Source organism: Dendrobates tinctorius, unplaced genomic scaffold (genome assembly GCF_039654945.1).
Source record: "Dendrobates tinctorius isolate UK_male_01 unplaced genomic scaffold, ASM3965494v1 ptg000040l, whole genome shotgun sequence".
Lineage (NCBI taxonomy): Eukaryota > Metazoa > Chordata > Amphibia > Anura > Dendrobatidae > Dendrobates > Dendrobates tinctorius.
In genome coordinates, this window is record NW_027361708.1 from 28,337,151 (window position 1) to 28,362,993 (window position 25,843).

General features: G+C 43.8%; 1 protein-coding gene across 3 annotated transcripts in view; it reads right to left on the reverse strand.

Annotated features, from left to right (window-relative positions):
* CCSER2 (coiled-coil serine rich protein 2) overlaps positions 1–25,843 on the reverse strand; it is a 221,251-nt gene that overhangs the window by 77,021 nt on the left and 118,387 nt on the right. For all 3 annotated transcript variants that reach the window (XM_073574879.1, XM_073574881.1, XM_073574880.1), the window contains exon 6: positions 14,705–14,909. In XM_073574879.1, coding sequence (XP_073430980.1) covers positions 14,705–14,909 — 205 coding nt within the window. The remainder of the gene's footprint in view (positions 1–14,704; positions 14,910–25,843) is intronic.

Sequence of the window (25,843 nt, forward strand, 5' to 3'; positions counted from 1 at the left end):
AAGGTTTGAAGGCTTATGCTGCCCACACAAAGCCAGTAAATACAACTGCAATCAAAAGCCCGATTGTTTGTCTCCAAGGTGGCCACACTGGTTGCATCATCCGGGAATAACTTAAAGAAGCAGCGCTTATTAGCCTCATGCAATTCTTTCCATGTCAACAGAGACACGCAAATTGCAAAGTGCTAGACAGTATGTCCGCTGGCCACAGTTCTCCTCTCATGGGGGGAGCGATGTCACGGAAGCAATGAAGCAGCAACAGATTTAATACAAGAGGACATGTAGCACTTTCTAAAAGTATGAAGGGCAGATAAAAATTCACTATTTCGTTGTCAAGACAAAAGAATTTGGCTATTAAAATGTTGTTCATTCATGTTATTTGCTTATAAAGCAGCGTTTAGTGTGAGCACACATTGCCATTATACTACCGCAGCGGTCACAGAAAGCATTCTGATGCCTCACCGTTGCCTTATGATAATACACTTGCACGGCTCATGCATAAGGTCACATTATGTCTCCACCAAGTCTCCAAACTGCCAGATGTGTATGGAGCCCATAAACCTCAGGTTTCATGTAATGACATTTTAAACATGACAAAGACATTTTGCCAAACTCGATCAGAAGCCACAATACACAACTATTTACCCCTAAAAGCACTGCAGCAAGGAGAAAGAGAGCGCATCCGCAGCAAGGAGAGGCATCCGTGGCAAGGAGAGAGCATCCATGGCAAGGAAAGAGAGCGCATCCGCAGCAAGGAGAGGCATCCGTGGCAAGGAGAGAGCATCCATGGCAAGGAAAGAGAGCGCATCCGCAGCAAGGAGAGAGAGCGCATCCGCGGCAAGGAGAGAGAGCGCATCCGCAGCAAGGAGAGGCATCCGCGGCAAGGAGAAAGCAAGCATCCGCTGCAAGGAGACAGAAGGCATCCACGGCAAGGAAAGGGGCATCCACAGCAAGGAAAGGGGCATCCGCGGCAAGGAGAGAGAGCGCATCCGCGGCAAGAAGAGAGCATTCGCGGCAAGAAGAGAGAGCATTCGCGGCAAGGAGAGAGCGCGCATCCACAGCAAGGAAAGGGGCATCCGCGGCAAGGAGAGAGAGCGCATCCGCGGCAAGAAGAGAGAGCATTCGCGGCAAGAAGAGAGAGCATTCTCGGCAAGAAGAGAGCGCGCATCCGCAGCAAGGAAAGAGCGCATCCGCGGCAAGGAGAGAAAGCGCATCCGCGGCAAGGAGAGAAAGCACATTTGCGGCAAGGAGAGAAAGCACATCCGCGGCAAGGAGAGAAAGCACATCCACGGCAAGGAGAGAAAGCGCATCCGCGGCAAGGAGACAGAGCATCTGTGACCTGTGGGTTAAGCATTAATGAGTTTTTTTTTACACTGTGCCCAACTGACAATGATGTTACTGTAGGACCACACAGCAGTACAAATCGGAGGCATATGGCAGGGGATCACTACTAATGTATTTGACATCATTACTGAGATGTGAATAACAGATATGGTATATATGTCCAGCTATCGCCCAATATCACTGCTCCCATTCGCTTTCAAACTCCTGGAGCTGCACGTCCACGCTGAACTTTCCTCCCACCTCTCATCTAACTTGCTCTTTGACAATCTACAATCTGGTTTCCGCCCCCATCATTCCACTGAGACAGCCCTGACCAAATTACTAATGACCTACTTACAGCTAAAGCAAACGGACAATACTTTATACTCCTGCTTCTAGATCTGTCCTCTGCATTCGACACAGCTGACCACTGCCTCCTACTACAGATCCTCTCCTCCTTTGGCATCAAAGACCTCAACCTATCCTGGATCTCCTCATACCTCTCAAACCGCACATTCAGCGTCTCCAACTCCCACACTACCTCCTCATGCCACCCTCTCTCTGTTGGAGTCCCCCAAGGCTCTGTTCTAGGACCCCTACTCTTCTCAATTTATACCCTTGGCCTGGGTCAAGTCAAAGTCCCATGGATTCCAGTACCACCTTTATGCTGACAACTCTCAGAACTACCTGTCTGGCCCAGACGTCACCTCTCTGCTGTCCAGAATCCCGGAGTGTCTATCAGCCATATCCTCCTCCTTCTCCTCTCGCTTCCTCAAGCTCAATGTGGACAAATCCAAACTCATCATCTTTCCTCCATCTCACAGATCTTCCTTATCTGACCTAGCTATCACAATTAATGACATCACGCTTTCCCCAGTACCAGAAGTCCGCTGCCTCGGAGTAACCCTTGACTCTGCCCTGTCCTTCAAACCACACATCCAAGCTCTTTCTACCTCCTGTTGCCTCCAGCTCAAAAATATTTCCAGAATCCGTCCTTTCCTCAACCCTCAATCTACTAAAACGGTTGTGCACGCCCTCATCATCTCCCGCCTCGACTACTGCAACATCCTTTTCTGTGGTCTCCCTGCTAACACCATCGCACCTCTCCAGTCCATCCTTAACTCTGCTGCCCGACTAATCCATCTCTCTCCTCCGCTACTCCTCCACTTCTCCCCTCTGCAAATCTCTTCATTGACGTACATTCCCTCAGCGTATCCAGTTCAAATTACTAATACAGACCTAGGCGGCCATCTATAACCTGTCTCCCCCATATGTCTGTGAACCAATCTCCCGATACCTTCCCTCACGTAATCTCCGATCCTCCCAAGACCTCCATCTCTCCTCCACACTTATTCGCTCCTCACCCAACCGCCTCCAAGACTTCTCCCGAATAGCCCCCATCCTCTGGAATTCTTTGCCCCAACATGTCCGACTATCAACCACATTCGGATCCTTCAGACGGAACCTGAAAACCCACCTATTCAAGAAAGCCTACAGCCTGCAATGACCCTACTACCTCCTCACCACTACTGGAGATATCACCTCAACCAACACCGGAACTGCTGCAATCCCCCAACCTACAGTCTCCTTCCCCACCATCCTGTAGCATGCAAGCCCAAAGGGCAGGGTCCTCTCCCCTCTGTAGCAGTCTGTCATTGTAAGTTTGTTTACTGTAAGTGATATCTGTAATTTGTATGTAACCCCTTCTTATGTACAGCACAATGGAATCAATGGTGCTATATAAATAAATAATTATTATTATTAAGTCTCATTTGTTGCAGCACTTACTAGTTGATGCAGGCAGTCTTGCCCTTCAGGGCAGAGCCCATTTTCCACATCTGACACTATGTGGACCTCATTTACGTAGATTGGTGATTTAGAGATTGTAGCGTATAAATTATTCAAAAAATGACTACTTTCTTGGACAAACTCCTAAAGTAATATCCAGGTTTAGAAAGCAAAGTACCTGTCACCATTATAAATCCAATTCTTTTGTTGAGAATCTTCGTTATATTAACCCAAGCACCTTCCACCGCCACTGTCTTGTTGCTTTCAGCACACTACCTGAAGCTATCGCACTGTGTTTTTTTACTTTGTGGCTGATAAATGACAGACATCATAACTTGAATAGTTCCAAGGTCAAACTTGCCTGAAAGAAACCAACTTCTTTAGTTCCCTAGAGGGAAAAGAATATCCCTTGCATCCACAATGCATGCTAAAACTCAAAAGTAAAGATACAAATAGCATATGAATCAAGGATTTAGAAAAATACCTTGCATTCCGTAAGAATATCAGGAAAAATACAAAAAGAAAACAAATTTTCCCTTATTCTTTATGATAGTAAAGATCAACCCTATCATCTGATGTCAATGTCATCTCCACATTCCCAACCTAATTTCTGGTATCATTTCAATGCATAGAACTTAAAAATATAATAGTATCTTTGCAAATAGTAAACAATCCCACAGTTTTCTTTTTACAACCGGTATACAGACCTGTCTGTTTTTATGGTACCTGACAAAACACAAATGTTGTGCAGGATTCTGCAGTGATCACCAGCAGATTTCTATTTTTTGCCTACATATTGTGGTGTGACTGGTGGTCAAGTGGTTAATGGAAGGTATGTGTCACATGGATGGCAGCTCCCTGTGAAGTAGCCCGGAGTGTTTTTCTTAAGTGTACATAGATTTTTAAGTAGTTGTTCACATTTGGGTCTGGGCTACCCATGTGCCTCACTCTGTGGTGAGGGGGTTCACTGTACACCGTTTTGCCTGAAGATATGTGTGTGGTTGTGAATCTGCAGGACCTGTGATGAGGTCATGATCATGTGACTAGCCATGTGATATCCCGTAACCACACCCCGTTACCTATCTAAGGAAGGTGTGTTGCACATGTGAGAGAGTATGGTTAGGAGTCTGCCAGCTTGGACAGAGCTACCATGTTCCAGGCTCGGATGTCGCATAGCCTGGGGAAGCCGTGCCGGCGAGTCCGAGCCAAAAGGAGCGAACGGTCTTGAGAACCGTGTGATACTGCCTTGGGTCAGAAAGAAGTGATTACAGGATACCTCTGCGTATAAGAGGGATCCAAGAACCTGCGTGGCCAACAGGTAACGGTCTTGAAAACCATGTTATACTGACCGGAGTCAGTGAGAAGTATGTTTCAGGAAAAGATTGTACTTTGTTCCATGTTTACGGATACCGCTGAGGTAACGGACAGGTGTCCGTGTTATACTGACCGGGGTCATTCACGTGGTAAAGCTGAATGTTTAATAGACAGTGAAATGTGTTGTGAATTCGTTTTCTGGCCTACCTCTGGTTACTACTGAAGGTAGTGGAGCTGGTCAAATTGACAGAGGGGATGCGAGTTCTCTTTCTGGGCTCCCTCTAGTCGTTACTGGAGGTAATGGAGCTGATCTGATTAACAGAGGCTTGCCACCTTATAATGAGGACGACGATTGGAGATTTGGGGCTTCAGACTGGGATTTAAGATAGCCAACTCCCTCTATCCCTGCTGGTGATTTTCTTCCTGCCTCCTGAGGTCTTAGTTTCCAGCTCAGTCCCTGCATGTTCAGCTAAGTGTTCATTTGCTATTCTGTTCACATTTGATCTGGTGTTGTCTATCTCAGTTTTGTGTGGGTCAGCCAGCTCCGGCTGGGGCTGTGCTGAATCACCATCCATATGTTACTGCTTGTGCCAGTTTGTTTTTGCCCCTTATTATATTGGCTGCTTTTTGCTCTGCTTTCAGAATATACCAGAGTGCTGATATAGTTGGCGAAGTCGTGCGACTTCAGTATTTTTTGTATCAGACGTGTTGGACTTTTTTGCAGGGCTTTTTGCATGATTGCAGACAGTGTCTTTCCTGTCTTGTCTAGTCACTGTGGGCCCCATCATTTGCCTAGTCTATTTTCCTGCCTGCGTTTGTGTTTTCATCTTGTCTCACCGACAATATATGTTTGGGGGCTATCTATTCATTTGGGGTCTGCTCTGGGGCAGTTTAGATTTCCCCTTTCTTGCTTTAGGCTTAGTTAGCTCTCCGGCTGTGCCGAGGCATCTAGGATCATCGTAGGCATGCTCCACGGCTACTGCTAGTTGTGTGGATAGGATCAGGGGGCTGCAATCCGCTTAGTTATCAACCTCTCTGGTTTTCTGTGGCTTAGCTTGGGCTTGCTCTCCTCCTCGGTGACCCAATCATAATAGAAATGGCTGCTGGAACTGTCTTAGTAATAAACTGAATGGCTTCATTTTAACCCTAAGCGTTCCAGTGTTTACCTCAAAGACCTGCATAGGGAGTAATCCCCGTCCACTCACATGGTGGACCGTTACAATACCAATTATATATTAGTAAAGCTTAGGGAACACAAGCAGTAAAGTGTAAGGCCGTGTTCACATGTTGCACTCTCAGTGATCCAGATGTGTTCCGCTAATAGCGGCAGACCACACAAACACTATAAGGGCCTGTGAGTTGGGGGAGCCTGGTCCTGAGCAGCATCGCCTCGCCACCCCTACCCCATAACATCTCATATCCATCGATGTCTGTTTTTTCAGGATGCTGATACAATTGGCTATAATGGTGAAATAGGAAGCTCGTTGCTCTACCATTCAACCTATATGTCTTAGGGTTCATGCAAATGTCCATGCATAGTCGTCCTAACACGGACTGTCCGAGATCTGTGTGGAGCATCATATTGTGTGGTGGACTGTGGGGCATCATAATGGGTATGGAAACGGGGGTTGCATGGGCATCAAACTATGTGTGGGGAGCGATGGGATCCATTATACTCTGAGTGGGAATAGAATCATAAGAATCATAGAATCGTAGAGCTGGAAGGGACCTCCTGGGCCATCTGGTCCAACCCCCTGCTCAAAGCAGGATTTGCTAAATCATCCCAGTCAGATGTCTGTCCAGCCTCTGTTTGAAGACTTCCATTGAAGGAGAACTCACCACTTCTCGTGGCAGCCTGTTCCACTCATTGATCACTCTAACTGTCAAAAAGTTTTTTCTAATATCTAATCTGTCTCTCCTCCCATTCAGTTTCATCCCATTGCTTCTAGTCTTTCCTTGTGCAAATGAGAATAAAGTTGATCCTTCTACAATGTGACAGCCCTTTAGATATTTGTAGACAGCTATTAAGTCTCCTCTCAGTCTTCTCTTTTGAAAACTAAACATTCCCAAATCCTGCAACCTTTCCTCATAAGACAGGGTTTGCAGACCGGTTACCATTCTGGTCGCTCTTTTCTGAACTTGCTCCAGTTTGTTGATGTCTTTTTTAAAATGTGGTGCCCAAAACTGGACACAATATTCCAGATGAGGTCTGACCAAAGAGGAGTAGAGGGAAATAATGACTTCACGTGATCTAGACTGTATGCTTCTGTTAATACATCCTAGAATTTCATTTGCCATTTTTGCTGCTGCATCACACTGTTGACTCATATTCAGTCTGTGATCTATTAGTATACCCAAGTCTTTTTCACATGTGCTGTCACTAAGCCCTATTCCTCCCATTCTGTATATGCTTTTTTCATTTTTATTGCCCAGATGTAGTACTTTGCATTTCTCCCTGTTAAAAACCATTCTGTTAGTTGCTGCCCACTTCTCCAGTTTATTTAAATCTTTTTGAATCCTCTCTCTCTTCTCTAGTATTAGCTATCCCTCCTAGCTTTGTGTCATCAGCAAATTTAATCAGTTTACCCTCAATTCCTTCATCTAAATCGTTGATAAAGATGTTGAACAATACAGGGCCCAGGACAGAGCCCTGTGGTACAACACTTGAGACATTCTTCCAACTGGATGTGCAGCCATTTACGACCACTCTTTGGGTCCGATCACTAAGCCAGTTATGAATCCACCTAACAGTTGCCTTGTCCATTCCATACTTAGTCATTTTTTCAATAAGGATTGTATGAGAGATTTTGTCAAATGCTTTGCTGAAGTCAAGATATACTATATCTACAGCATTTCCTTGATCCACCCAATCAGTGATACCGTCATAGAAGGAAATTAAGTTAGTCTGACATGACTTATTAGAATAATACTGAGGTAGGGTGCTGTAAGGATATCATACTGTGTGGAGGTCATCATATATTGTGTGTGGGTTGTGAAGGAACATCATATTGTGTGGGGGGAAACTGTGGGGGACCATCATACTGTGTGTGGTGAGCAAAGGGATCCATTATACTAGAAGAGGAAATCATACTGAGGTAGGGTGCTATGGGGTTATAATACTGTTTGGAGGCCATCAAACTGTGTGTGGGTTGTGAAGGAACATCATATTGTGTGGGGGAAAACTGTGGGGGACCATCATACTGTGTGTGGAGAGCAATGGGATTCATTATACTATGAGAGGGAATCATACTGAGGTAGGGTGCTATGGGGATATCATACTGTGTGGGGACAATCATACTGTGCGTGGAGCATAATACTAAGTGGAAGACTTGAGTGCATCATACTGAGTAGGGAGCAGTATACTGTATGGAAGCAGCTGTGGAATATCTGTGTGAAGAGAGTTATGGGGGTAATAATGTGTGTGGGGAGCTATAAGTGCATAACACTGTATGGAATAACAGTGGGGGCCTCATAATGTGTGTACAAGATCCAGGAAAACCATACTGTATGGGGGACACTGGAAAGACATTATACTATGTTGTGGAGATCGTGGCAGCATCATACTGTGTCAGGGCACTGTGGGGTCATAATACTGAATGTATATTGGGTACTATGTGGCATGTTATATAAGGGAATTTACTGTGGGGGTATTTTACTGTGTGTGGAAGAGGAAGAGGAGGTATACTTTTGGGAGCATGACACTCTATGGGGCCATGAAAGCTGTATAATAGGTAAGGGCATCAGAAAGGTCACAATTACTGTGAACATGTGAGGTTTTCCACAGGGGCTGCGCTCATGTGCCATGCACCCATTCACATCACTGTCACCCCTTTTTTCGCCTATCAGCTGCCGGCACCGACATCAGGGGCTTATCTACAGCATTCTGTAATGCTGTAGATAAGCCCCCAATGTAACCTGAAAGATAAGAAAAAAGAGTTAGATTATACTTACCGGGGGGCGGTCCAGTCCGATGGGTGTCGCGGTCCGATCCGGCGCCTCCCATCTTCATACGATGCAGTCCTCTTCTTTCCTTCCTGTCGTGGCTCCTGCGCCCTGCAGTATTCTGCTCTGCCCTCAACAAGGCAGAGCAGTACGCCTGCGCCGGAGCCACGACAGGCAGCAAAGAAGAGGACGGCATCATATGAAGATGGGAGGTGCTGGACCGGACCGTGACACCCATCGGACCGGACGGCCCCCCCAGTGAGTATAATCTAAGTCTTTTTTCTTATCTTTCAAGTTACATTGGGGGCTTATCTACAGCATTACAGAATGCTGTATATAAGCCCTTGATATCGGTGACGGCAGCTCATATTCGAAAAAAGGGGTGACAGATTCCCTTGAATTAACTTCTATTTTATTTTGTTGGGGTGGGGAGAGCGAACTTAGAACTGGGGACTAAGACTTCCATGTTCTCCATTGATGTGGGCACAGTAATTGCAGGTTAGGACTATGCAAAGATTGTTCGTTTCCTGTTAACATGGAGACACATGCTAGTACAGGAGCGGAAAACACAAAATGATTTCTATAAGACTTGGGATCCAAAATGGCGTCGGCGAAATCTCGCGAGTTTTCGCCGATGCCATTTTGGATCCCGACGTCGTCCTCGCCGGCGACATGTTCTTCCGGCGACGCCATCTTGACTATCGCGGGATTTCACGATACTCAAGATGGCGTCGCCCCAAGAACATGTCGCCGGCGTGGACAACGTCTGGATCCAGGATGGCGCCGGCGGAAGAAGATGTCGGGGATCGTGGATCAGCGGCGATGACGGCGTGAGTATGAGAGACGGAGTGAGAGAAAGGGTCGTATGTGGAGTGAAAGAGTGAGTGGAGATGGTGAAAGGTGAGAGGAGTGTGTGTGTTGAGGGTTAACATGGAAAGACGTGTGCGGTGACGTCACCGGTTACAACTGGACGGAAGTTGTTACAACCGGAAGTTGCTTAGGGCATTTATTATTATAGATTCTAATGCTCTACTATACAGATAATAGCAAAAAATGTAACCAGAACGGCATAACCTGATGATAAATTACTAGTCAGATGGTGATACTATAATATACAATTTGGGGCATCTTCTCCACAGCTCTGTACACACATATAACTCCTTGCTTGTAAAGCAGGATATTCTGATACTGCAGTTTGTGTCTCTGTGATTGTGACCCGCCGGTAATGCAACTCAATGGAAAAAAAAACGGGTCCGCCAAGCTAAATGGCGGATCCGTTTTTTTTTGCAAAACGGCGGATTTTGACTGATGGTAAAATACGGATGTGTGAAACAGGCCTTACCAGTGTTTTTTTTTTTTTTTTTTTTTTTAAATACCGCCATCTTATCATAAGTTATCAAGAGTCAAAATTTAAGGATCACAGCTTTTAGTTGAGATGAATCTGGGCTGCACTTTATGCACATGCTCAGTAGTGACCAGTGCTGTGGGGTCGTAGTGGAGATGAATCTGTGCTGCACCTCATGTACATGCTCAGTAGTGACCAGTGCTGTGGGGTCGTTGTGGAGATGAATCTGTGCTGCACTTTATGTACATGCTCAGTAGTGACCAGTGCTGTGGAGTAGTAGTGGAGATGAATCTGTGCTGCACTTTATGCACATGCTCTGTAGTGACCTGTGCTGTGGAGTCATAGGTGAGATGAATCTGTGCTGCACTTTATGTACATGCTCAGTAGTGACCGGTGCTATGGAGTCATAGAGGAGATGAATCTGTGCTGCACTTTATGTCCATGCTCAGTAGTGACCAGTGCTATGGAGTCATAGATGACATGAATCTGTGCTGCACTTTATGCACATGCTCAATAGTGACCAGTGCTGTGGAGTCATAGATGAGATGAATCTGTGCTGCACTTTATGTCCATGCTCAGTAGTGACCGGTGCTGTGGGGTCATAGATAAGATGAATCTGTGCTGCACTTTATGTCCATGCTCAGTAGTGACCAGTGCTATGGAGTCATAGATGACATGAATCTGTGCTGCACTTTTTGTACATGCTCAGTAGTGACCAGTGCTGTGGAGTCATAGATAAGATGAATCTGTGCTGCACTTTATGTCCATGCTCAGTAGTGACCAGTGCTATGGCGTCATAGATGACATGAATCTGTGCTGCACTTTATGCACATGCTCAATAGTGACCAGTGCTGTGGAGTCATAGATGAGATGAATCTGTGCTGCACTTTATGTCCATGCTCAGTAGTGACCGGTGCTGTGGAGTCATAGAGGAGATGAATCTGTGCTGCACTTTATGTACATGCTCAGTAGTGACCAGTGCTATGGAGTCATAGATTACATGAATCTGTGCTGCACTTTATGCACATGCTCAGTAGTGACCAGTGCTGTGGAGTCATAGATGAGATGAATCTGTGCTGCACTTTATGTCCATGCTCAGTAGTGACCGGTGCTGTGGAGTCATAGAGGAGATGAATCTGTGCTGCACTTTATGTACATGCTCAGTAGTGACTAGTGCTGTGAAGTCATAGATGAGATGAATCTGTGCTGCACTTTATGTCCATGCTCAGTAGTGACCAGTGCTGTGGAGTCATAGAGGAGATGAATCTGTGCTGCACTTTATGTACATGCTCTGTAGTGACCAGTGCTGTGGAGTCGGAGTGGAGATGAATCTGTGCTGCACTTCATGTACATGCTCAGTAGTGACCAGTGCTGTGGATTCGGAGTGGAGATGAATCTGTGCTGCACTTTATGCACATGCTCAGTAGTGACCGGTGCTGTGGAGTCATAGAGGAGATGAATCTGTGCTGCACTTTATGTCCATGCTCTGTAGTGACCAGTGCTGTGGAGTCATAGAGGAGATGAATCTGTGCTGCACTTTATGTACATGCTCTGTAGTGACCAGTGCTGTGGAGTCATAGAGGAGATGAATCTGTGCTGCACTTTATGTCCATGCTCAGTAGTGACCAGTGCTGTGGAGTCATAGAGGAGATGAATCTGTGCTGCACTTTATGTACATGCTCTGTAGTGACCAGTGCTGTGGAGTCATAGAGGAGATGAATCTGTGCTGCACTTTATGTCCATGCTCAGTAGTGACCAGTGCTGTGGAGTCATAGAGGAGATGAATCTGTGCAGCACTTTATGTACATGCTCTGTAGTGACCTGTGCTGTGGAGTCATAGGTGAGATGAATCTGTGCTGCACTTTATGTACATGCTCAGTAGTGACCGGTGCTATGGAGTCATAGAGGAGATGAATCTGTGCTGCACTTTATGTCCATGCTCAGTAGTGACCGGTGCTATGGAGTCATAGATGACATGAATCTGTGCTGCACTTTATGTACATGCTCAGTAGTGACCAGTGCTGTGGAGTCATAGATAAGATGAATCTGTGCTGCACTTTATGTCCATGCTCAGTAGTGACCAGTGCTATGGCGTCATAGATGACATGAATCTGTGCTGCACTTTATGCACATGCTCAATAGTGACCAGTGCTGTGGAGTCATAGATGAGATGAATCTGTGCTGCACTTTATGTCCATGCTCAGTAGTGACCGGTGCTGTGGAGTCATAGATAAGATGAATCTGTGCTGCACTTTATGTACATGCTCAGTAGTGACCAGTACTATGGAGTCATAGATGACATGAATCTGTGCTGCACTTTATGCACATGCTCAGTAGTGACCAGTGCTGTGGAGTCATAGGTGAGATGAATCTGTGCTGCACTTTATGTCCATGCTCAGTAGTGACCGGTGCTGTGGAGTCATAGAGGAGATGAATCTGTGCTGCACTTTATGTACATGCTCAGTAGTGACCAGTGCTATGGAGTCATAGATTACATGAATCTGTGCTGCACTTTATGCACATGCTCAGTAGTGACCAGTGCTGTGGAGTCATAGATGAGATGAATCTGTGCTGCACTTTATGTCCATGCTCAGTAGTGACCGGTGCTGTGGAGTCATAGAGGAGATGAATCTGTGCTGCACTTTATGTACATGCTCAGTAGTGACTAGTGCTGTGAAGTCATAGATGAGATGAATCTGTGCTGCACTTTATGTACATGCTCAGTAGTGACCAGTGCTGTGGAGTCATAGAGGAGATGAATCTGTGCTGCACTTTATGTACATGCTCAGTAGTGACCAGTGCTGTGGAGTCATAGATGAGATGAATCTGTGCTGCACTTTATGTACATGCTCAGCAGTGACCAGTGCTATGGAGTCATAGATGACATGAATCTGTGCTGCACTTTATGTCCATGCTCAGTAGTGACCAGTGCTGTGGAGTCATAGAGGAGATGAATCTGTGCTGCACTTTATGTCCATGCTCAGTAGTGACCAGTGCTGTGAAGTCGGAGTGGAGATGAATCTGTGCTGCACTTCATGTACATGCTCAGTAGTGACCAGTGCTGTGAATTCGGAGTGGAGATGAATCTGTGCTGCACTTTATGCACATACTCAGTAGTGACCGGTGCTGTGGAGTCATAGAGGAGATGAATCTGTGCTGCACTTTATGTCCATGCTCAGTAGTGACCAGTGCTTTGGAGTCATAGAGGAGATGAATCTGTGCTGCACTTTATGTCCATGCTCAGTAGTGACCAGTGCTGTGGAGTCATAGGTGAGATGAATCTGTGCTGCACTTTATGTCCATGCTCAGTAGTGACCGGTGCTGTGGAGTCATAGAGGAGATGAATCTGTGCTGCACTTTATGCACATGCTCAGTAGTGACCAGTGCTGTGGAGTCATTGAGGAGATGAATCTGTGCTGCACTTTATGTCCATGCTCAGTAGTGACCAGTACTGTGGAGTCGGAGTGGAGATGAATCTGTGCTGCACTTTATGTACATGCTCTGTAGTGAGCAGTGCTGTGGAGTCATAGGTGAGATGAATCTGTGCTGCACTTTATGTACATGCTCAGTAGTGACCAGTGCTGTGAAGTCATAGATGAGATGAATCTGTGCTGCACTTTATGTACATGCTCAGTAGTGACCAGTGCTGTGAAGTCATAGATGAGATGAATCTGTGCTGCACTTTAGCACATGCTCAGTATTGACCAGTGCTGTGGAGTCATAGATGAGATGAATCTGTGCTGCACTTTATGTACATGCTCAGTAGTGACCAGTGCTGTGGAGTCATAGATGAGATGAATCTGTGCTGCACTTTATGTGCATGCTCAGTAGTGACCAGTGCTGTGGAGTCATAGGTGAGATGAATCTGTGCTGCACATTATGTCCATGCTCGGTAGTGACCGGTGCTGTGGGGTCATAGATAAGATGAATCTGTGCTGCACTTTATGTCCATGCTCAGTAGTGACTAGTGCTGTGAAGTCAGAGATGAGATGAATCTGTGCTGCACTTTATGTACATGCTCAGTAGTGACCAGTGCTGTGGAGTCATAGGTGAGATGAATCTGTACTGCACTTTATGTCCATGCTCAGTAGTGACCGGTGCTCTGGAGTCATAGAGGAGATGAATCTGTGCTGCACTTTATGTACATGCTCAGTAGTGACCAGTGCTGTGGGGTCATAGATAAGATGAATCTGTGCTGCACTTTATGTCCATGCTCAGTAGTGACCAGTGCTATGGAGTCATAGATGACATGAATCTGTGCTGCACTTTATGCACATGCTCAGTAGTGACCAGTGCTATGGAGTCATAGAGGAGATGAATCTGTGCTGCACTTTATGTACATGCTCTGTAGTGACCAGTGCTGTGGAGTCGGAGTGGAGATGAATCTGTGCTGCACTTTATGTCCATGCTCAGTAGTGACCAGTGCTGTGAAGTCATAGATGAGATGAATCTGTGCTGCACTTTATGTCCATGCTCAGTAGTGACCGGTGCTGTGGAGTCATAGGTGAGATGAATCTGTGCTGCACTTTATGTACATGCTCATTAGTGACCGATGCTGTGGGGGGCCGAGTCGTAAGCCAGGAAAATTGAGGAGTCGGAGGTGGTGGTTTGACTTACCGACTCCTCAGCCCTGGTTTTTGCCCACCTGGTCCAACCCTGATGGCCTTAGTGATTACAATGTGGCTGAAGAGCAGGAGAAATTTTAAAGGTCATCCTTTAGTACACACAAGTTTTGCCTTAAGACCACATTCACAGTATTTGGTCAGTATTTTACATCAATATCTGTAAGCCAAAATCAGGAGTGGAGCAATCAGAGAATAGGTATAATAGAAACACGACACCACTTCTGCATTTTTCTGATATAAAATACTGAACAAACACTGAACGTGTGAACGTGGCCCAAATATGCACTTGTTGTTTTGCAATTACAACATTTTAGGCTATTTCTTGGTATCTATGTAATCGCATTGCACACAATGTTACAGAAAACCTCACCTGCTGCAGCAGACGTTTCAGCTTCAGAAGCTGGGTCTTCACTGTGGTGCAGTCTTGGACCATATGGCAAAGAGTCATTTCATCAAGGATCACAGTATTGTCTCGAAAACCCATCATCTGTGTAGTACGTGGGGACTGTGAGTAAAAGTTTGGACTCCCATAGCTCTCTCTATGGTCAGTGGGTGACTCTAGGTAGGAGGAACCCCTGAAATACAACAGTATCACAAATATTATCTTCTCATTATATATTATCTTGGTATCTGATCTTACATTATATACAGAATACAATACTCTTAAAAGTCTGAAACCGCAATAGATGCAAGGTGTCTGAGCTCGCCGATTTCGGCAATATTTGTGGACCTTCTAACACCTACCTATGAGGGCTTCCCAACTCTCCTTCCGACAGATGATATCAGGGGAGAGAATTAATGGGCAGTAGGAATTTCAATACCCAATCCGGACAAGAAAAGCTGCAGCCAACAAGTTTCTGGCAGCGCTTTCTACTCTTTCCATGGAAAATATGACAAAATTTGTACATGGCCCTACCCATTTATAAGGTGCAGTTTTACACTACCGTATATAGCTATGAGGAAAACATGCCGGCAAACGAAAGAAATAGGAAAGGGGATTGCAGCTGTCTCCTGTTAGTAGGATTTTACTTTTAAGGTTCCATTTATCCATTTCATATATAATCATATACTGCATTTCTCCAAAGGGCTGATATGTAGACAATCCACAAATAAAGTAGTAATAAGCTCATGGTATAAAGTGTACTAGACCCACAATTATTATTACAGAAGGATATTATACCATGTTCTGGGCCGTAGATGTGAACTACAACAATTAAATAATGAAGTGAAACATTTCCTCCATAGCCAGCAGGAGTAAAGCAGTTGGTTATTTAGGTGACCGGTGCTGATCCGTTGATCAATGGCTGCTTTCGTAGCATGAATCATCCTAGCACAAAGGATTTTCATTTTGTCCACATGAAAAATTGAGGAATATTTCCTCTCATCTTCAAGGTAACTTTTCAAATCAGGATCAATACGAAAAAAAATTCACATATAAGAAAAATATAGCTAAAGGTTAATCAAGAGGAAAAACAGAAAATTGTAGTGTATAACAATGAAACCTAATAAATCACAGGTGACGTGTGACAATGGGCACCGGAGTAGAATGACAGGTCTGGACGTTCATCTGAGCACAGAACGAAGGGAAGATGCTCAGCTTGGGGATGGAAGGTTTTCTGGGGATTCAATCAGTATTGTAATGTAAAAAGCTATGAAAAGCCCACTAGGATTCAGAGAGGATCTGGGAGATCGGCTAAGTTCCAGAGATCACTTCCAAGGAGGCGTCACATATATAGTAGGGGCCCAATCCGTACCCAAATGTATGAAGATTTTGACATTCAAGGATATATTTTCAGATATAGAAGTATTTAATGTGAACCCAGAGGAACAGATTGCTTCAGAAGTACAAAAAGATGCAGAAAGACGCTGAGAGCTTGTACATGTGAAATACTGCAAAGTAGCGGTGGAGCAGCCACTTTAAGTATGGCGCCTGTGCAAGTCAGCGCCTTTCTGTGCCATGTACTTCTGAAGCAATCTGATCCTCTGATGAAGGTCCAGTAAAGACCGAAACGTCATACTTATGTTTTACTGTGGGCTGCAATTAAATACTTCTATATATGAAAATACATCTTTGAGTGCCAAGTTTTTCATATATTCCAAGGAGGCCTAAAGACCCACCCCAGAGAATCCCATGAACATCACCCTGTTGGTAAGACCATAAAAATTAGCAATAAATAAAAAGACTTATATCTCTGTTTTTACCCGGCAAATTTATAAAAAAAAACAACTGAATACTCAGGTGAGGAGCAGGAAGAAAATAAAAGGAAATAATGGCTACTTTTGACCTAGCGATAGGTCCTCTTTAAAGAGAATCTGTCACCAGATTTTCACTATGTAATCTGAGACCACTATGATGTAGGGGTAGAAACCCTGATTCCAGCAATGTGTCACTTACTGGGCTGTGTGTTGCTGTTTCAATACAATCAGTATTTTACCAGCAGGAGAGCACTACCGGACAAGGTGCCTTGTGCCTCCTAGTCCAAACACACCCCCCACCACTAAGTAGCAGCTGTCACCATACAGTGCTCACAGAAAGCTGCCAATCAGTGGTGTGGGCGGGGTTACACAGAGCTCAGCATCGAGCTCCGCTAAATCTGCAGCAGAGAAAACTGTCACAACTGCAGCACCTAATAAACTAAGGGATACATCCCTGAGATCAGGTTCTCTGTCCCTACATCATGCTATTGTCAGATTACCTAGAAGAAACCTGCTGACAGATTCCCTTTAAAGGATATTCCCATCTCAGTCATTCATTTCACTAGGTCTCTATACTGTCTCTGTGTGTCGGCATAAGTAGTCATGGCCGTTTCCATATTTCCCATACAAGTGAATGTTACAGAAATCGCATAGCTTACTGTGGTACGTGGTTTCCCCAAGTACCATTCACGTCTATGGGAGCTCTGGAAACTGCATAGCTCAGACTGTTCATCGTCTGTTTCCATAGCTCTGACCACATGTGGCCTCAATTCTAAAAGGCTAAAATAAATAAATGGCTTATAACCGCCAATGAAGGCGGATGCTGTGCAACCTGCTCCGCGGCTGTCAGATCTGGACTAAAGCAGTAAAGTGACAGACTTCTGTAGTATTTATGGGATATTACCAAGTAGGAAGACAAATTGGGAGATGGATAGAATATATAAGAAATGATACATTGTCGATCACATGAAATTGTATCCATTAAAGGGAACAGGACACCAGAAAATTGCCTGATAAGCTAATGGCACGCTCCTGCCTGCAATTACAGGATAATTACAATGTTTGTAGTCAAACTAGACATTTTATAGTTTTGCTATACGTCTAAGGCAAAACAGTGTAAAACAGTTACCTAGAGTCATCGAGATGACCAGAAGCATATCGTACCGCCCGATGACCAGGCAAGTGTTCAGTTTATTAATATGGCACAACTATAAAACATACAGATTACCTATCAACACCATTGTAAGTATCATGTAATTGCCCGCAGGAGTATGCAATTAGCTAAATAGGCAAGTTTCTCATGTCAGGTTCCCTTTAAGAAAATAAAACTAAAATCATACTTCTCCCAGTCATTTCGTATTAAAGACTAACGTCCTTTTAAGTCTTGAAACGTGTATAAATGTTTTTGGGATTGTGGGTAGTTTTTCCCATTATAGGTAGTGACAGAATATTGCTAGAATATGCTATTGCTTACTGATCACATCAGGGGCTCTCCAAACGCAGCATGGCGTCTGATCTCAATTCCAGCCAATTCTGAGCTGAAAAAGTCAAATGACGCTCCTTCCCTTCCAAGCTCTGCCATGCGCCCAAACAGTGGTTTACCCCCACATATGGGGGGCCAGTTTCCAAAATGTGGCACATCAGGGGCTCTGCAAACACAACATGACGCCCACAGACCATTCCATCAAAGTCTGCATTCCAAAACGTCACTACTTCCTTTCCAAGCCGCGACGTGTGCCAATACAGTAGTTTTCTCCCACATATGGGGAATCAGCGTACCCACAATCCAGGAGTAGCAGCGCTTTGGACATAGCATATGCTCGTTGCTTCCAACGCGCTGCTGTCTATTGAACGCAGGTAAATCCCCATGTGTTCACGGAACCGTGAGGATTCACAGCATCCAATACATTCTACTGATGCAATTTCTCTTGCGGAGACGCTAGTCTAGTCCTAGAAATTGACACACTGCTGTCTGGAAAGACGTGCTGGATGTCAGTTTCTGCGGGTGATCCGCACGCGACTATGCACGCATAGTGGACGTGGGATTTCTTGAACTCCCATCCTCTATGCTGTAACAGATGGACGCTAGTGGGTGTTTGTATGGGATGCGAAGTGGATATGTGAAAGGGGATTGCATACCCCATGTGCAGCTGGTTCAGGGGGCTCACGGGGTCCAGTCTCGCTGTATATTTCAGACAAGACATTCTTGTGATTATTCGGTTTTCACCTAAAATAGATTCTCCTTATTTAAATCAGGACATAGAGAGAAAGGTTCCTGGCAAATGGTAAAAAATTGCTTCATTGGTATTTCTTTCTCCATTAACTCCAAAAAAGGTTAACACAAATGTAACGTCTGCATAAGAGTTCAGTAGCAAAAAAATGCTGGTCTTGCAGAAAAAAATAAGACCTCAAATATTACAATTATGAATAAACGAATAAAAAGAAGTGTCCAGTCATCTGAACAAGTGCGTCACAAAAATGTGATTGTTATGTGTCTGTGCCTTCTATATGCTGGTGTGCATGTTTGTACTATGTGTGTGTGTATCTTCTATATGCTGGTGTGCATGTCTGTACTGTGTGTGTGTGTGTGTGTGTGTGTGTGTGTGTGTGTGTGTATCTTCTATATGCTGGTGTGCATGTCTGTACTATGTGTGTGTGTATCTTGTATATGCTGGTGTGCATGTCTGTACTATGTGTGTGTGTATCTTCTATATGCTGGTGTGCATGTCTGTACTATGTGTGTGTGTATCTTCTATATGCTGGTGTGCATGTCTGTACTGTGTATGTGTGTGTGTGTGTGTATCTTCTATATGTTGGTGTGCATGTCTGTACTGTGTATGTGTGTGTATCTTCTATATGTTGGTGTGCATGTCTGTACTGTGTGTATGTGTATCTTCTATATGTTGGTGTGCATGTCTGTACTGTGTGTGTGTGTGTGTGTGTGTGTGTGTGTGTGTGTGTGTGTGTGTGTGTGTGTGTGTGTGTGTGTGTATCTTCTATATGCTGGTGTGCATGTCTGTACTGTGTGTGTGTGTGTGTGTGTGTGTGTGTATCTTCTATATGCTGGTGTGCATGTCTGTACTATGTGTGTGTGTATCTTCTATATGCTGGTGTGCATGTCTGTACTAAGTGTGTGTGTATCTTCTATATGCTGGTGTGCATGTCTGTACTAAGTGTGTGTGTATCTTCTATATGCTGGTGTGCATGTCTGTACTATGTGTGTGTGTATCTTCTATATGCTGGTGTGCATGTCTGTACTGTGTGTATGTGTATCTTCTATATGTTGGTGTGCATGACTGTACTGTGTGTGTGTGTGTGTGTGTGTGTATCTTCTATATGCTGGTGTGCATGTCTGTACTATGTGTGTGTGTGTATCTTCTATATGCTGGTGTGCATGTCTGTACTATGTGTGTGTGTATCCTCTATATGCTGGTGTGCATGTCTGTACTATGTGTGTGTGTATCTTCTATATGCTGGTGTGCATGTCTGTACTGTGTATCTTCTATATGCTGGTGTGCATGTCTGTACTGTGTATGTGTGTGTGTGTATCTTCTATATGTTGGTGTGCATGTCTGTACTGTGTGTATGTGTATCTTCTATATGTTGGTGTGCATGTCTGTACTGTGTATGTGTGCATGTCTGTACTGTGTGTATGTGTGTGTGTGTGTGTGTGTGTGTGTGTATCTTCTATATGTTGGTGTGCATGTCTGTACTTTGTATGTGTGCATGTCTGTACTGTGTATGTGTGCATGTCTGTACTGTGTGTATGTATGTGTGTGTGTGTGTGTGTGTGTGTGTGTGTATCTTCTATATGTTGGTGTGCATGTCTGTACTGTGTGTATGTGTGTGTATCTTCTTTATGCTGGTGTGCATGTCTGTACTATGTATGTGTGTGTGTGTGTGTGTATCTTCTATATGCTGGTGTGCATGTCTGTACTGTGAATTTGTGTGTGTGTGTGTATCTTCTATATGCTGGTGTGCATGTCTGTACTGTGTATGTGTGCATGTCTGTACTGTGTGTATGTGTGTGTGTGTGTGTGTGTGTGTGTATCTTCTATATGTTGGTGTGCATGTCTGTACTGTGTATGTGTGCATGTCTGTACTGTGTATGTGTGCATGTCTGTACTGTGTGTATGTATATGTGTGTGTGTGTATATCTTCTATATGTTGGTGTGCATGTCTGTACTGTGTGTATGTGTATCTTCTATATGTTGGTGTGCATGTCTGTACTGTGTATGTGTGCATGTCTGTACTGTGTGTATGTGTGTGTGTGTGTGTGTATCTTCTATATGTTGGTGTGCATGTCTGTACTGTGTATGTGTGCATGTCTGTACTGTGTGTATGTATGTGTGTGTGTGTGTGTGTGTGTGTGTGTGTGTGTGTGTATCTTCTATATGTTGGTGTGCATGTCTGTACTGTGTGTATGTGTGTGTATCTTCTTTATGCTGGTGTGCATGTTTGTACTATGTATGTGTGTGTGTGTGTGTGTGTATCTTCTATATGCTGGTGTGCATGTCTGTACTGTGTATTTGTGTGTGTGTGTGTGTGTGTGTGTGTGTGTGTGTATCTTCTATATGCTGGTGTGCATGTCTGTACTGTGTATTTGTGTGTGTGTGTGTATATCTTCTATATGCTGGTGTGCATGTCTGTACTGTGTGTGTGTGTGTGTGTGTGTGTGTGTGTGTGTGTGTATCTTCTATATGCTGGTGTGGATGTCTGTACTATGTGTGTGTGTATCTTCTATATGCTGGTGTGCATGTCTGTACTATGTGTGTGTGTATCTTCTATATGCTGGTGTGCATGTCTGTACTGTGTATGTGTGTCTGTGCCTTCTATATGCTGGTGTGCATGTCTGTACTGTGTATGTGTGTATCTTCTATATGTTGGTGTGCATGTCTGTACTGTGTATGTGTGTGTGTGTGTGTGTGTGTGTGTGTGTGTGTATCTTCTATATGCTGGTGTGCATGTCTGTACTGTGTATTTGTGTGTGTGTGTGTGTGTGTGTATCTTCTATATGCTGGTGTGCATGTCTGTACTGTGTATTTGTGTGTGTGTGTGTGTGTGTGTGTGTGTGTGTGTGTGTGTGTGTGTGTGTATCTTCTATATGCTGGTGTGCATGTCTGTACTGTGTGTGTGTGTGTGTGTGTGTGTGTGTATCTTCTATATGCTGGTGTGGATGTCTGTACTATGTGTGTGTGTATCTTCTATATGCTGGTGTGCATGTCTGTACTATGTGTGTGTGTATCTTCTATATGCTGGTGTGCATGTCTGTACTATGTGTGTGTGTGTATCTTCTATATGCTGGTGTGCATGTCTGTACTGTGTATGTGTGTCTGTGCCTTCTATATGCTGGTGTGCATGTCTGTACTGTGTATGTGTGTGTATCTTCTATATGTTGGTGTGCATGTCTGTACTGTGTATGTGTGCATGTCTGTACTGTGTGTATGTGTGTGTGTGTGTGTGTGTGTGTATCTTCTATATGTTGGTGTGCATGTCTGTACTATGTATGTGTGTGTGTGTGTATCTTCTATATGTTGGTGTGCATGTCTGTACTATGTATATATGTGTGTGTGTGTGTGCTCGCGCATCTTCTATATGCTGGTGTGCATGTCTGTACTATGTATATGTGTGTATCTTCTATATGCTGGTGTGCATGTCTGTACTATGTATATGTGTGTATCTTCTATATGCTGTTGTGCATGTTTGCACTATGTATGTGTGTGTATCTTCTATATGCTGGTGTGCATGTCTGTACTATGTATACGTGTGTACCTTCTATATGCTGGTGTGCATGTCTGTACTATGTATATGTGTGTGTGTATTTTCTATATGCTGGTGTGCATGTCTGTACTATGTATATGTGTGTGTGTGTGTGTGTGTGTATGTGTGTGTGTATCTTCTATATGCTGGTGTGCATGTCTGTACTATGTATATGTGTGTGTGTGTATCTTCTATATGCTGGTGTGCATGTCTGTAGTATGTATATGTGTGTGTGTGTGCGCGTATCTTCTATATGCTGGTGTGCATGTCTGTACTATGTATGTGTGTGTGTGTGTGTATCTTCTATATGTTGGTGTGCATGTCTGTACTATGTATATGTGTGTGTGTGTGCGCGCGCGCGCATCTTCTATATGCTGGTGTGCATGTCTGTACTATGTATATGTGTGTATCTTCTATATGCTGGTGTGCATGTCTGTACTATGTATATGTGTGTGTGTGTTTATCTTCTATATGCTGGTGTGCATGTCTGTACTATGTATATGTTTGTACTATGTATATATGTTTATCTTCTATATGCTGGTGTGCATGTCTGTACTATGTATGTGTGTGTGTGTGTATCTTCTATATGCTGTTGTGCATGTTTGTACTATGTATGTGTGTGTATCTTCTATATGCTGTTGTGCATATCTGTACTATGTATATGCGTGTACCTTCTATATGCTGTTGTGCATGTTTGTACTATGTATATATGTTTATCTTCTATATGCTGGTGTGCATGTCTGTACTGTGTATATGTGTGTACCTTCTAGATGCTGGTGTGCATGTTTGCACTATGTATGTGAGTGTATCTTCTATATGCTGGTGTGCATGTCTGTACTATGTATATGTGTGTGTATCTTCTATATTCTGGTGTGCATGTCTGTACTATGTATATATGTGTGTGTGTGTGTGTGTGTGTGTGTGTATCTTCTATATGCTGGTGTGCATGTTTGTACTATGTATATGTGTTTATCTTCTATATGCTGGTGTGCATGTCTGTACTATGTATATGTGTGTGTATCTTCTATATGCTGGTGTGCATGTCTGTACTATGTATATATGTGTGTGTATCTTCTATATGCTGGTGTGCATGTCTGTACTATGTATATGTGTGTGTGTGTGTGTGTGTGTGTGTGTGTGTGTATCTTCTATATGCTGTTGTGCATGTTTGTACTATGTATATATGTTTATCTTCTATATGCTGGTGTGCATGTCTGTACTATGTATATGTGTGTGTGTGTGTATGTATGTGTGTGTGTGTGTGTGTGTGTCTTCTATATGCTGTTGTGCATGTTTGTACTATGTATATGTTTATCTTCTATATGCTGTTGTGCATGTTTGTACTATGTATATGTTTATCTTCTATATGCTGTTGTGCATGTTTGTACTATGTATATATGTTTATCTTCTATATGCTGGTGTGCATGTCTGTACTATGTATATGTGTGTGTGTGTGTGTGTGTATGTGTGTGTGTGTGTGTGTGTGTGTCTTCTATATGCTGTTGTGCATGTTTGTACTATGTATATGTTTATCTTCTATATGCTGGTGTGCATGTCTGTACTATGTATGTGTGTGTAGGTGTGCATAATGAGTAAATGAATGTGTAATGTGTGTAAATATGCATTTAATTACACAGGTGGTTGTCTGACAGCGGTAATCATATGAAGTAAATATCATAAGGGAATACTAAAGCCTATTCTTTGTATTGTGATATGACTGTGTGCATTACATTTATTTATTTCACTCATTTATAGAGGACCATTAATTCCACAGCGCTTTACACACATTATCATCGCTGTCCCCGATGAGGCTCATAATCTAAATTCCCCATCAGTAGGTCTTTGGAATGTGGGATGAAACCCACACAAACACAGGGAGAAAAAAGCATGGTTGTTATCCCTGTGCTGTGACATCACCAGGGCTGTGGAGTCGGCAAGCCAAACCTCCGACTCTATCATATATGGAATACAATTCTTGGACTTATGTGCGCTGCTAGACAAGATATCACATCCAGATTATGTAGAAAGATTAACCATTTATTTCCCAACGCGTTTCGAAGTACATCACACTTCTTCCTCAGGGGATGACATGTATGAACAAATAGCTATTTATTCATACATGTCATCCCCTGAGGAAGAAGTGTGATGTACTTCGAAACATGTTGGGAAATAAATGGTTAATCTTTCTACATAATCTGGATGTGATATCTTGTCTAGCAGCGCACATAAGTCCAAGAATTGTATTCCATATAAGATTGATGTTGGCGGTCACGGAGTGGACCTTTGGACGTGCAGCAAGCTGACAACTGATTGATAAACGCTAACTTCTCCTGGAAAAGGTGAGTAAATTCCTTTTATTTCTTCCAATATCTCCCCGGATAAGACCCTATTGCGCTCTTTTTTTCCTATAGTTCAAACTTATTGAAACCTCAGACTCTGACTCCTCAATTTCCATGACACCGACTCCACAGCCCTGGACATCACTACTAAATTTTATACTTGTAATGTGACATCACTTTGCTACTAATTACCTTTGTAATTTCAATATGATGCTGTGTTGCCTGTGCTGTACTGTGGCATCACTGCAGCCCTTAAAGGGGTTGTCCAGTTAACAATAGGTGATAACTTATTGATCACTGAGGATCTGACTGCTGAGAACTGTACACATCAGCAGAAAAGGGAACTTTTATACCCATTCCAAAATGGCACAACATGTCGGATGCAAGAACGCTGCTCCATTCTTTCTATATGGGGCTGACGGAAGAAAACCAAACATCAATGACGTCACCGCTAGACACAAAGGCTACGCTCGCAGAAGTTCAGTCACCGGTGGTTCTCAGCCTGGACGGTCGCATCTTTGCACCATCCAGGCTGAAAACCGTTTCTTCCCCAGACAGGGATTACGGCATGGGACAGAACGACGGTGAGGTGAGGGATATTGCTGTTTTTTAAATTTTTGTTTTATTACAGGAGACGAGGGATTCAGTGGAATTAGGCGTTAGGTGAGTATTATGGTGTTTGTTATTTTTGAATAAAAACTAAAAATGTGTTTTGGTTTATTTCTAATAAAGGACTTTATTCTGGCTGTGCCTTTATTTACCATTCAACTATAGGATTAGTAATGGAGAGGTGTCTTATAGACTGCTCTCCATTACTAATCCGTGGGCTTGATATCACCTGACAATACAAAGGTGACATCAAGTCCACAAATATGAACCCCACTTGCAACTGCTACAGGGAAAGTGGGAAGAGCCGGGCAAAGCACCAGAATTGGGGCATCTAATTGATGAGCTTTTTCCATTGGCTGCTATTTTTTATGCTGGGGGGGGCAATATCCATGGTCCCTTACAAACCTGAGAATACCAGTCACCAGCTCTCTACTTTAGCAAGGCTGGTTGTCAAAAAAGGAGGGATACCCCATGCTGTTTTTTTAAATATTTATTTAAATAATTAAAAATTATGGTGTGGGGACCCCTCTATGCTTTGATAACCAGCCTTGTTAAAGCAGTAGTCCTATAAGCCGACACCAATGACCAGAGGAAAACTTTAAACC